This window comes from Cynocephalus volans, chromosome 13 (assembly GCF_027409185.1).
Source record: "Cynocephalus volans isolate mCynVol1 chromosome 13, mCynVol1.pri, whole genome shotgun sequence".
NCBI lineage: Eukaryota > Metazoa > Chordata > Mammalia > Dermoptera > Cynocephalidae > Cynocephalus > Cynocephalus volans.
In genome coordinates this window covers 97068092-97081247 of record NC_084472.1, presented here as the reverse complement: position 1 = coordinate 97081247, position 13156 = coordinate 97068092, and the positions used below count along the sequence as shown (strand labels likewise).

General features: G+C 34.0%; 1 protein-coding gene across 5 annotated transcripts in view; it reads left to right on the top strand.

The window, feature by feature from the left end:
* Positions 1-13156, top strand: part of TUSC3 (tumor suppressor candidate 3) — a 270895-nt gene that overhangs the window by 123007 nt on the left and 134732 nt on the right. For all 5 annotated transcript variants that reach the window (XM_063076814.1, XM_063076813.1, XM_063076811.1 and 2 more), the window contains exons 3-4: positions 3654-3771; positions 11308-11448. In XM_063076814.1, coding sequence (XP_062932884.1) covers positions 3654-3771; positions 11308-11448 — 259 coding nt within the window. The remainder of the gene's footprint in view (positions 1-3653; positions 3772-11307; positions 11449-13156) is intronic.

The following is a 13156-nucleotide window of genomic DNA, read 5'->3' as shown; positions in this document are numbered from 1 at the left end:
TTTCACTTCTTTTGGGTATACCCAAAAGTAAAATTGCTGGATCATATGGTAATCCTATTTTTAATTTTTTTGAGGAAACTCCATACTATTTTCCATAATGGCTGCATTATTTTATACTCCCACCATCAGTGCATGAGAGTTACAATTTCTTTACATCCTCTTCAATACTTATTATTTTTTGTAGTAATCATCCTAATGGGTGTGAGGTGATATCACACTGTGGTTTTGATTTGCATTTCTCTGGTTATTAGTGATGTTGAGTATCTAAATATTATTCTTATAACAATATTTCATACAGTGAACTTGACCTTCACATTTCTTGCTGTGATAGGTGAAGATTTAATTCATCTCACCCCTTATGATTTTTGTTGCTTTGTATTTCTTTGTTTATCATTGTAACAGTAAATAGCATCCTTGTATTTCTTGCCCATTAACTATAAATGATGTTTTTTGATTTTGTGTTTTGTGATATGAGATTAGTAAATACACCCTTCCCTGTCACCTCTTCTCCTTTCCTTTTACCTACCAAATCCCGTTAGGTGTTGTTCTATATTGTCATAGTTGATAGCATTTACATTCTATACTGTAACCGTAATTACATCTGAGCTCTGTCTGTAGGTGGATTAGAAAGTTGAAAGGCAATCATCAGCATTTACATCATTATTTCCATATAAATAACATCTACTGCAAAGTAGCAGGTTATGATGGTTTCTTTTCTACCATGCGATTGTTTGTATCCCCAGCTCCACTCAAAAGAAAAAGTTCTAAATAATTAATCTTTCTCATCACCAGCTGATCAAAATTTATAATACATTTTAATTTGCTTCATACTTGGACCTTGCCTCTTATGTTCATTTTTTTTTTTTATTATTGCTGTTTTTCCTGTTGTAGGAACAAATATGTCTGTCTTACTGTGGTCTTGATATCTTCCAGCTCTTTCTGATTCTAATGATTGCTTAGAATCTATTCTCTTCACCTTGACGTCCAGTCAAATTCCTATTTTAATTTGTACTGAGTGCATCGTAACTTCATAGTTAGACTACAGCTTCCTTACATCTTGTACCCGTCCTATCTTACCACATTTCTTTTACCCTCTCTTATAGTACTTCTGTTATAGTCTCAGGTTTTCTCACTTTTTCATTCATATTACCTTTTCTTTCAACTATAACTTAAGAAAATTTCTTAAGAATGTGTGGGAGGTAAATTTCAGATTCCTTATATTTCCAAGAACGTGTTTATTTTAAACTTGATTGTTTGACTCAATATAGAATTCTAAATAGAAAGTAATATTCTTTAAAACTCTGAAGGAATTGTTCTCTGTCAGTATCCAGTGTTGCTACTGACCAATCCAATCCCAATCTCATTATTTGCCCTTGTTGCAGAATATTTCTGAAAATGTTTAGGATCTTCTTTTAATCTCTAGTGTTCTGAATTATCACAGGATTTCTTTTTGTTGGTCTTTTCTCATTCCTCTTATTCAGAACCTGGAAAATAATTTTAATTTGAAGTCATAGTCTTCTTTAATTGTATTGCCTCCAGAAATAAAATTTCCTCTGTTTTATTTCTCTTCTCTTTCTGTGATTTCTCTTTGAAAGTTGGATTTATTGGATTATAGTATAGGTTTTTTTCTTCCACCCCTGTATATTCCACCTGTATCTTTTTTTCTGTGAATTTTATTTAACTCTGTCTTCTAATATTTGTGTTTTATTTGAGCAGTCATATTTTAACTCTGTAAGTGCTCTCTCTTTTACTTTCTTTGTTCCTTTTTTATATGATAACTGTTCTTTTTGTGTGTGAATTCTGTTGGTTGAAGCAGTCCGCCATGGGTCCTGAGTATCACTGCATGTTCTTGCTGGGCATGCCAAGAATACAAAGGCTTGCCTGCTTTTTACCTGGGCAGTTTCTTAGGGTGTGTGTGCTGTGACAAGCCTCGAGGAATGAGATGCCTTCCATTGAGCAAAGCACGGGCTTATCACTTACATTAAAAATAGTAAGTCCCCAAACTCAGTATTCCTCTCTCGTAAACAGTAAAGTGTGTGTGTGGGCATCCACAAAGGGGCCTTGGTATCACCCTGTGAGACTTGGGGGCAAAGGGACTGATGAAAATGAAGTAATAAAGTCTTTTGTCTTTGATGCAGGAGTCTCTTGTCTTCCACCAGCATCCATGAAACAGTAACAGTATAGCATGTCAGCTTGTGTATAGGATAAAATGTCAGACCCTGTATAAAGTTCTTGATAAATATACTGTCTTCTCTGACTTCTAAGTTAAATTTTCTCTTTAATATTTTTGACTGTTCTTCTGGAGTCTACTTCATTTGTTTGTTTTGGGAGGTTTTTAAAAATCATGTTAGGTTTTTATCAAATATATGGATAGTCTGGTTATTAACAGTGGAAAGGCTAACACTGGACTGGTTGGCAGAGAGAAGTTTGGGTCTACTATTCAGTATAAAGAAATTTAATTATTGGCCCCTATTTTAGCTCCATTTCTTAACTCCAGACTCTGCTGCTTCTGAATCATTTGTTTTTCCTAGCTTCCTACTATACTGCAGACTCCTTTGAGATTGTAGCTTCCTCCGTCATAATTTTCACCAGCTTTCTTATTTCAAGATATTTCTTGAAATTTCATATCTGCTGCTGACTCCAAGTCTTTTTGTTATTGTGGTATTGTACTGTTTTATTTCATTACTTCCATTTTTGGGAAAGGGAGGAGATAAACTCCTGGGAATAGTCAACTTGTGGAAGAAGCACTCTTTTTTTAATGTTAGCAGTAACATGTTGCTTATTGTTTCTCTAACTGTGTTTACATTCTTCTAGCAATGCCATTTCCATTTTTCTACTCTCTTCATAAATCTAAATATAAAAGCTTTATCATCTGGAAAATCAGCAAAATGTCCAATAAAAATGGGTTCAAAATAGGAGTAGGGTCTTGAGAAGGGTTTGTGGCATCTGGTTTCTCTACTAAGAGATATTTCAAAATAGGAGTAGGGTCTTGAGAAGGGTTTGTGGCATCTGGTTTCTCTACTAAGAGATATTATTACTTACATTTTGTTTGAATGTAAATGCATTTTTAGATAAATAAAATACTTGAAGTTTCAGTATAACTGTATTTACAATTTAAAAACTTATATTTTATCATTTTTGGTTTTCTTTTTGTTAAACTGAATTGCAGATATTCTTTAAAATTGCTCTGTGCCTTTTACTAAAAATTATTGGAAGATTTAATTTATATGTAGAGGGGATGCCACAGAACATTTTTATCACCTAGAACAAGAGTTGGCAAACTTTTTATTTAAAGGACCAAGTAAAGGCCAGGCTTAAGGCCAACACAGTTGCTGTTATAACTACTTGACTTTGCTTTTATAGCATAATAGTAGCCATAAACAACATGTAAATGAATCAGTGTAGCTGTGTTACAGTAACACTTTATTTATGAAGACCAAAATTTGAATTTTATATAATTTTTACATGTCATGTAATATTCCTTAATTTTTCCTTTTTAAAAAAAATTATTTAAAAATATTAAAAAACTAGTGTAAGGTTGCAGTTCATACAAAAACTGGCTAATGCTTACCCTAGAATTACCTGTTTTATTAATGGCTTTGTTAATGCTTCAATACTAATATGTTTCTACTTTGTCCCATTATCTTTATCAGGCAAGCTAATGAAGAATATCAAATACTGGCTAATTCCTGGCGCTATTCATCTGCTTTTTGTAACAAACTCTTCTTCAGTATGGTGGACTATGATGAGGGTACAGATGTTTTTCAACAGGTAAAAAGGTTATATTTTATTTTGGTAACATATTTAGTAGAGTTGGCTATGGTTGCGTTTTTATTTGCCAAATAAAAATACAATTCAATGAATAAGTTAATGAATAAAATAGGTACTTACAATAAATTCTGTGATGTGATTAAAATAATTATAGCTAATGTTATTTTTATCATTGTGCAGTTTTGGCCATTAGTGAGTATGGTAAACACATTTTGACTTTTGCGTTATAGAGGAATGTGTTTTTCAATAGGTAGTGTCACTTTATATGCATCTTATTTTTGGTATTTATTTATATGTGGTTTGGGTACTATTTTGCAGGAATTTATGACATTTTATATAAAATTAGTTACACATTTTACTTAATCTTTATTTTTTCCAATGTGATAGCTAAGGTGAATCTTACATTTACAGTATTAAATATTTATTTAAAAGTGTTCTCTCTTTCTTATGGGCCAAATTGTCCTCCCTTCTCCCCCCACATCCATATGTTGAAGCTATAACCCCCTAATGTGACTGTATTTGGAGACAGGGCTTTTAGGGGGAAATTAAGATGTTTAGTGAGGTCATAACGGTGGGATCCTGATATCCTTGTAAGAAGAGGAAGAGACCAGGAGTGTATGTGCACAGAGAAAAAGGCCAGGTGAGGATGCATCAAGAAGATGGCTATCTATAAGCCAGCAAGAGAAGCCCTAGTAGAAATCAACTCTTCCAGTACTTCAATCTTGACTTCCAGGCTCCAGAACTGTGAGAAGCCATCTAGTTTAAGCCACCTAGTCTGGGGTTTAAGCCACCTAGCTGTTGTTTAAGTCACCTAGTCTAGGGTTTTTGTTATGGCAACCTGATACAGACTTCTCTATAGAGCAAGGTATTTGATTTTTGGCTTAAGTATGGTAGTTGTAATCAATGTTACGTGGTTGTGTCATCACTGCTAACATTGAGTGCTTACTTGCAGGTACTATTGTAAGTGCTTTATGCGTATTCTTTCATTTAGCTTTACAGTGATCCAATGAGAGAGATACTGTTGTCTCCATTTCACAGATGAGGAAATTAAGATATGGAGAGGTTGTTGCTTGTCTGAGGTTAAAAGGTTAGTGTAATGTGTAGCTAGGATTTGGACTCAGCTGTCTGTCTCTCATAGCTCTAAATCTTAATTATGCTGTTACCCTATACTTATTAAATTTTTATATTTTTACTACTTCATCAGTCCCTTTCAAATGCAAAATTTATTGCAGTACTAAGCATTGATTGATTTGGTTGGTTATCTTGGCCTATTTCATTTTTCTCACATGTGACACTTTTTGGCATAATGCCCTACCAGGTATGGAAAAGCGTTAATAGTTCTGTAAAGAATCTAACCTAATTGTAAATGATCATTACTGTGTATATTTGCTTATTAGCTTGCAAATTGATTATTCATCTTTACCAGTTTCTACTTGAATAAGATAAATTATTTCTTTTTGCCTCAGTACCCTTTTTTATTAGTATTCATCACTTATTTCTTTCCCCATTTATTTTGCCTTTGGTGTTTCTTTGTATTCACCCATTCAGCAAATATTATTGTGATAATATTATTGTGATAGGAATGATAAATTGGTGAGAAAAACCATACACAGTTCTTCCCTATAAGCAGTGTACAAATTAGGGAGCTAATAATAATGGTAACAATAACATAATAATAAAGAAAAACACATAAATATGTAATTTCAAATAACTTTACAAAGGAAAATTGCAGTACTATAGGAAACAAATATTATTTTGTGTAGTTTATAGGTCTCTGTGGCATCTCAGGAGAATTGGCCTTAGAGATCATCAGATGGAAGTGCTATTTATTATGTACTTGAATCCTTTCTGTCATATTGGCAAATAGTCATCTGGGTCCATCCTTACTGCTCGAGCAGAGACTTTAAGCCTAAATATCTACCCTTGCTAGGCCTACAAACTAAATGAAGAAAGTGAGTTAGGTTTGTTTAGTTTTGTTAGGATATCTTTATGTACATACTGAGTCTATTAAACATATTTGTTCTTCACTTTTATAAAGAAATATGCCTTCTCCTATTTTTATTAAAGTTTTTTTTTGTCTATCTCTCTTTTAAAAAATCTTTAGTAGAAACACTTATGTTTCACTTTGCTCCTAATGACTGTAAGAAATAAAATTGGCCAAACACCATGCATCTGATACTTGGTGTCATTGTTGAAGAAGTGTGGTATGGATGGGGGACTACAGCAGACTGGAGAGGACATACTCGACCTCAGTTGGAGAGATACAGCTCAGCTCTGACTCTTTTGAAGACATGTAGGCCACATGTAACTAGATCCGTTTCTCAAGAAAAGACCCAAATGTGAATTTTAATATAAAATTTCTCTATCATTAAAATGTTTACAGCTAATTCAGATTTTAAAAAAACTTTGTTGGGGCAAACTATTTCTACCTTTCTGTTGAGTACTGACTATAGGCTGCTAATATATCACTGTATTAGATATATAGTTAGATATAATCGTTGAATTATTTTATATGCTTTAGACATATATATTTTTAAAAGTTTGGCATAGATATGAGAATTGAAGTCAAGATTGTTTTTAACTGAAAAATTTCCTCAGGTTTATTTTGATTCAGCAGAATTCCTAATATAGAACTGCTTTGTCTTTTCAAAAACCTAGCCCCTGGCTTAGCAATAAGAGTTTTCATTTTAAAATGCAGAAATGCATAAAAGTTGTAAGTTAATGATTTTTATGAGGAATTGTAATCTATAAAAATAGGGGTGTATATTTTGCTTCACATGAGAACTACTAAAGATTTTTACTGCTTATGTTTTCTTCACTAACTGTTCAATCATATTTTGTTCAAGAACTCTCTAAATTGATGTTTTAAAGCACTGTGGTAGTGTGGTATGTGAAGATAATATTAATAATAAGTGTAGAAACTTGGTAATTTGTAGCTTGTTGGGGATTTGTAGAGAAAGTAACCTCACTTATATGTGATTCCTGTAGAAATGGCAGAGGCTAAGTGTCTGATAATAGGTCAGTTGGTTAATAATATGGTGTGTTGGAAGGAGCTCTGGACTTGGAAATAGGTATAGTTATTCCCTGCTTTATGTAGTCTTGGGGAATTTGTACATTTTAATTAAGAGGAAGGCTTTGAATTATATGATTTAAAAAAATTCTCTAAATTACTAGAACATTAAGCCGTAGTATAGATTTTCTGATTGTTCTAATGCAGGGAGTAAGGATGAGGGGAACTTCCTTGTAAACTTATATTTACATCTTGGCTATCTCTTGTGCATCCAAGAGGGAAACACACATGAACAAAGTCTGGGGAAGCACAGGGAAGAAAGAACTGGTAACTGTGTGCTTTGTTCATTTTAATCAATATTATTAAATGTCCATTACATGTGGGCCTACTGCTGGGAAATGGAATAAGATAGACTCCTGATGTACAGAGACTTATAATGTGTATATTATATACATTAGAGACATATTTTATATATAAAATATATGGAATATATGTGTTATATGATGTTATATATCACAAACTGTGTGATGTCTGTACCATATTGTAGGAACTTGTTTTTATACTTTAGTCTTCTAATGAACTTGTTCAAAACTTTTGTAAAAACAAATGTTTATTAAGAAAACATTAAATTTCTATTCAAGGAGATAGAGTTTAGGAAGCATTATTATATAGTGGTAATGAAGTATCTAGAGTCAGAAGAACTGAGTTCACATTCCAGCTTTACCTCTTCATAGAGCTTTGGTATGTGTGACCTTTAGTAAATTGTTTCATCTTTTTATGTCTCTATATCCTTGTCTGTAAGAGGGGGGAAATAATAGTGCCTTTCTCATAGTACTGTTAGGAAGATTAAAATGTAGATGTTTAGCTCTATTTCTGACATATAAATGTGTAGTAAATAGTTATTATATAACATTAGAAATAATACTGGCATGCAGTCTTCCCCCCTCCCCAAAACACCTTATTTTTGCACAAGTTGCTGAAATCTAAATTCTTTAGGAATAATGAAAGTTAGGATAAAAGAGCAAAAAAACAAACAGGATGAAAAGGTAATCTAGGTATCTTTTTGTAAAAAATAATTGCTTAAACATTTTCTTAGTCTGTTTTGTGCCTCTATAATAGAATACCTGAGATTGGGTAATTTATAATGAACAGAAATTTATTAGCCCACATTTGTGAAAGCTGGGAAGTCCAGTATCAAGGTGCCAGCATCTAGAGATGGCCTTCTTGCTGTGTCATCACATGGCAGAAGGCGAGAGGGCAAGAGAGGCAAGAGGATTCCACATTCATGAGGGTGGAGTCCTCATGGTCTAATCATCTCTTAAAGGTCCCACCTGCTAATACTTATACACTGGCAATTACATTTCATTGTGAGTTTTGGAAGGGACAGGCATTCAAACTACAACATTCAGCCCCTGGTCCTTCAAAACTCATGTTCTTTTCACACACAGAAGCATATATTTCATCCCGATAGTCCCCCAAACCTTAACTCATTCCAGTACCAACTCAAAAGTCCAAAGTCCAGAGTCTCATCTAAGTTAAATACAAGTGAGACTCAAGGCACAATTCATTTTGAGGCAAATTCTTCTCTAGCTGCGAGCCAATGAAATCAAACCAATTATCTACTTCTAAAATACAGTGGTGGGTCAGGCGTAGGATAGACATTTCCATTCCAAAAGGGAGAAATAGTCAAGAAAAAAAAGGTAACTAGTCTCAAGTAAGTTCAAAATCTGACAAGGAAGACAGCATTAAATCTTAAACCTGAAGAATAATCTTTTTTACTCCATGTTTTGCATCTTGGACACACTGGGATAGGTGTTGGGTCCCCAAGGCTCCAGCCAGCTTCACATGTATGGCTTTGCTGGGCTTAGCCCAGTAGCAGTGCCTCTGGAGTGTCATTTGGAGTCCAAGCTGGCATTGCACCTGGTGGCTGTAGTTCTGGATGTTTCAGGGGCAGTGCTACCTGCATGGCTCTACTAGGCCTAATGGGGACTCTCTTCAGCAACTCCAACCCTATAGTTCCACTGGGCATTGCCTACTGGGGGCTCTCTGTGATTACTTCTCCCTTGCAGCAAGTCTCTTATGGGGCCCCAAGCTGTCTGTGACATCCTTTGCGGTCTAGTGGAAGAGGCTATGCCCTCATAGCTCTTGTATTCTATGTGCCTGCAGAATTAGCACAAAGTGGATGCTGCCAAGGCTGACTGCTCATAACCCTCCAGAGTGATGGGTTGAGTAGACCTGGCCCTGCTTGAGCTGTGGCTATGCTGGAATGCAGAGCAGAGACCCTAGGTGGCCTTGGGCAGCAAGTCCTGAGATCTCATGGACACCCCGGGGCCATCCCCCCCCAAGATCTCTGAAATGCCTTTGAGGTCTTTCTCCCATTGTTAAGACTAAGGTGAATAGCACCTGGCTTTCTTCTGTCCAGACTAATCTCCTTATCAAATGGTCGCTTGGTCACACCATTGGTATTCTCTCCTGAACATGCTTTTTTATTCTTTACATAGCTAGCCTGAGAGTGCTAGTTCATTTCTCTTAGGTTCTGCCTTCCATAAAATCCTAGGACTTAGACACAATTTAGCCAAGTGTTTTGCCAGTTTGTAACAAGATGGCCTTTCCTCTCATTTCTCATTTCCATCTTAGATCTTATCAGAAGGGCTTTTAGTGTCCATGTTTCTACCAGCATTCTGATCATGACCACCTAAGTAATTTCTAGGAAGTTTCAGACTTTATGGTTCTCCTCTTTTTCTGAGCCCTCACCTTAATCACCCTTAACAGTCCATTTTCAGAAATGTAGGCCTTTTCTAGCCTGCTCTTGCAAATTCTTCCAGCCGTTACCTATTACCCAGTTCCAAAGCTGCTTCCACATTTTCAGGTATTTGTTATAGAAGTCCTCCACTTCTCTGGTACCAATTTTTGTCTTAGTTTGTTTTGTGCTGCTATAACACAATACCTGAGACTGGATACTTTACAATGTACAGAAATTTATTTCTCCCAGTTCTGGAGGTGGGAAGTTCAGTATCTCGGTGCCAGCATCTGGCTAGGGCCTTCTTGCTGCATCATCACATGACAGATGAGAGAGTCAAGAGGGAGCTGAACTCACCCTTTTATAATGGCATCAATTTTACTCATGACGGTGGAGCCCTCATAGCCTGATAACCACCTCTTAAAGTTCCGACCTTTTAATACTGTTACAATGGCAATTAAATTTCAACGTGAATTTTGGAGGTGACAGACATTCAAAGCATAAAAACCTGGACCAACTATTAATTGTTACTGCTAGTGTTTGAAGAGTACTATTGTAGATAACATGAAGGTAAATAATGGAGACTTGATTGCATTTGCAGTGCTAAAAATGAAAAATTTTTTATATAGGTACATTTCTCTTGGGTATTCAGCTCTTTTGTGCTGAGCTGTATGAAGCTCTACAAAAAGGATTGGAGCAGTCATTTATAAATATGACAACCTTAGTCAGAGTTCATTTACAGGGCAGGAGCTGTTTTGGTTTTGACTATAAACTTTGTCATTGTAGGTAGCTGAGCTTTTACTGCTGTATCCTTTGTGTCAACTATGATCTAAGGTTTTACTTGATTTGATTTTAATTTTCTCATTGTGAGGAAATACTGAACTGTAACACAGGTCAAGAGCCCAAAATCTCTTGGCCTTTTATTTTAAGATGTTTTTTCGTAATTCTTGGTCAGCAGAAATTTAATTTCTACATATTTTTGTAGTTTGTTCCTCAATGCAAATTAACCTAATATATGTTTTTAGATACCATATTGTTATAATCACCATTTATACTAGGGCAGTGTTCTACTTAGTACACTTTTGAAATGGAAATTATTTGTGTAAATATTTCTGAGATATAACCATTTTAAGACAGTTGAAGTAATAGAGAAGTTGAGCAGAAGAAGTCTATAATTGGGGATTTCTCCTGCAGTCTCCAGTAAATTCAAGTTGTTTAGAGCAAAAATGTTGGTTTTTGTTACATAGTTTTCAGCATTCCAGAATACTGAATTTTTAAAATTTTTTAAATAGGTTTTAAATTTTTAATAGGTTATTAAATCTACTTGTAATTTGTTTGAAATTACTTCTATAAGGTGCTTATTTTTCATCAAATTCCAGTACGTTTTCTTTAATACTTAAGAAGTTAAATAATCCATGTACTGCCAAATTACAATATTTCTATTTTGCATTTTCAGTCACTTCTTTCTTTATCCTAATTATAGAATTTTAGAAATAAAAAGAATGAAATGACTGATAATATATAGCAAATACAGCTGAGAATATGAGTGATATATGTTAAATGTGAGAATTCAGAGAACTTGGTTGAATTCACAACTTTTTTTTCATTTTATAATGAATTAGGATGAATAAACACAGAAATTTAGCTCTTGAAATTCACTTGGAGTTTCATAATAAATGCTATCTTTCTAAAGTAATGCAGAATAAGTATGAAATGTCAGATCACTGATATATAAAGAATGTTGGGATGATATTATAATTTAGTATTTTTATCTTACGTTTTACAGCTCAACATGAACTCTGCTCCTACATTCATGCATTTTCCTCCAAAAGGCAGACCCAAGAGAGCTGACACTTTTGACCTGCAAAGAATTGGATTTGCAGCTGAACAACTAGCAAAGTGGATTGCTGACAGAACGGATATTCATGTATGTTTTTGTTCCCCACAGTTTTAATAATAGACTGATTTGCTTGGTTAGTTGGAGCACTGTAATAAGGCCACAGGAATATTTTTTTGTTTTTCTACGGATATTACTCTTTGAGTAGAGGAAAACTGTTTGATAGCTGTAAGTAATAAGCTGAATTTTGATTGTTAGGTGAATTCACTGTTGGGTTTTTAAGAATACTGGTTCATTGATGTTTTAAAAACTATTAAAAGGTATGTGAGTTAGGCACAAAGTAATTTCAGAGGCTAAATTATATATTGAAAATGGATCAATGTTATTAATAATCAAAGATATTCTAATTAAAAAGCTTGATGTATAATTTAGATCTATCGTTTGGACAAATAGAAAAGGATAATACTCCCTTTAGAGCTGTGTAGAAAAATACCTACTTGCATCTGTCATGCTTGGGACTGTAAATTGGTATAACCATACTAACACTGTGTGTTATGTCTTTTATGTAATTTAACTTAATTCTACATTTAGGAATTTAACCTAAGGATGTAAGCCAGGGAAGATTTAAATTCTTAGCCATAGAAATTTTTTTTAACAGCATTGATTTTAATGGAAAATATTGAGAACAAGTCAAATGTCTAAAAATAAGATAGTAACTAAATGTTCTTTGAAGTAGGCAAAAAATAAGAATATTTCACATAGAATGAAACTCCAAGTATAATGATTTGAAAAAGTATGTTAAAAAATAGTATTTATACTGTGATCTAGAAATTTTTTAAAGCATAAATACGAGGATAGATAGATATACAGTTAATTCTGTTAAGATATGAACCAAAATGTTGATTGTGGAGAGCTTATGGCTATTTTTGCACTCAATCTCACCTGTGTTTTCAACAGTGAACAATTATAACTTGTTATTTTAAAAGTACATTTATGCTGGAAGTAATGCAGAAAAACTGATTTTTTTCCATAAGTTGTAAACACATTTATTTTGAGTCAAGATAGTTATCTCTCATATGGAACCACTTGTAAAATTATATCACAGGTTTTGATAATATTTTGGTGACATTATTTCCTCATTCTTGACATTAAAAAATTTTTTTTTGGCAAATATTTTGCTCTACAATATACCATTCAGTTTGTGTGAGACATTAGGGGTAACATTTAAATAGTAATATTAATTTTTCTTTTTCTTTTTTTTAAGATGAAAGAAAACGATTTTATTTTCTCCTATTTTTATTTTTTAAAAAATTTTATCATTACACAATGTAAACATTTTTTCTAGCTCTTCACCAATTTCTTCCCAACCTCCTTCCCCCTCGCCCTTTCCCATCTTTGGTGGTCTCAGTTCCATTCTCTCCTTTGAAAAGTTCAAGGAATTATTGTGATTGTTGTGCCTTTGTTTTGTTCATCCTTCTTTTTTCCTCGGCTCCCACGTAAGAGTGAGGACATGAAGTATTTCTCTTTCTGTACCTGTCTTATTTCACTTCATGTAATTTTCTCTAAGTTCATCCATGTTGCTGCAAATGGCAGAATTTCACTCTTTTTTATGGCAGAGTACAATTCCATTGTGTATATATTACCACATTTTCCTTATCCATTCATATGTTGATAGATATTTAGGTTGGTTCCAACTCTTGGCTATTGTAAATAGAGCTGTGATAAACATGGAACTGCAGGTATCCCTTCGACTTGATGATTTCCACTGCATTGTGTATTATACACCCAGCAGGAGGAT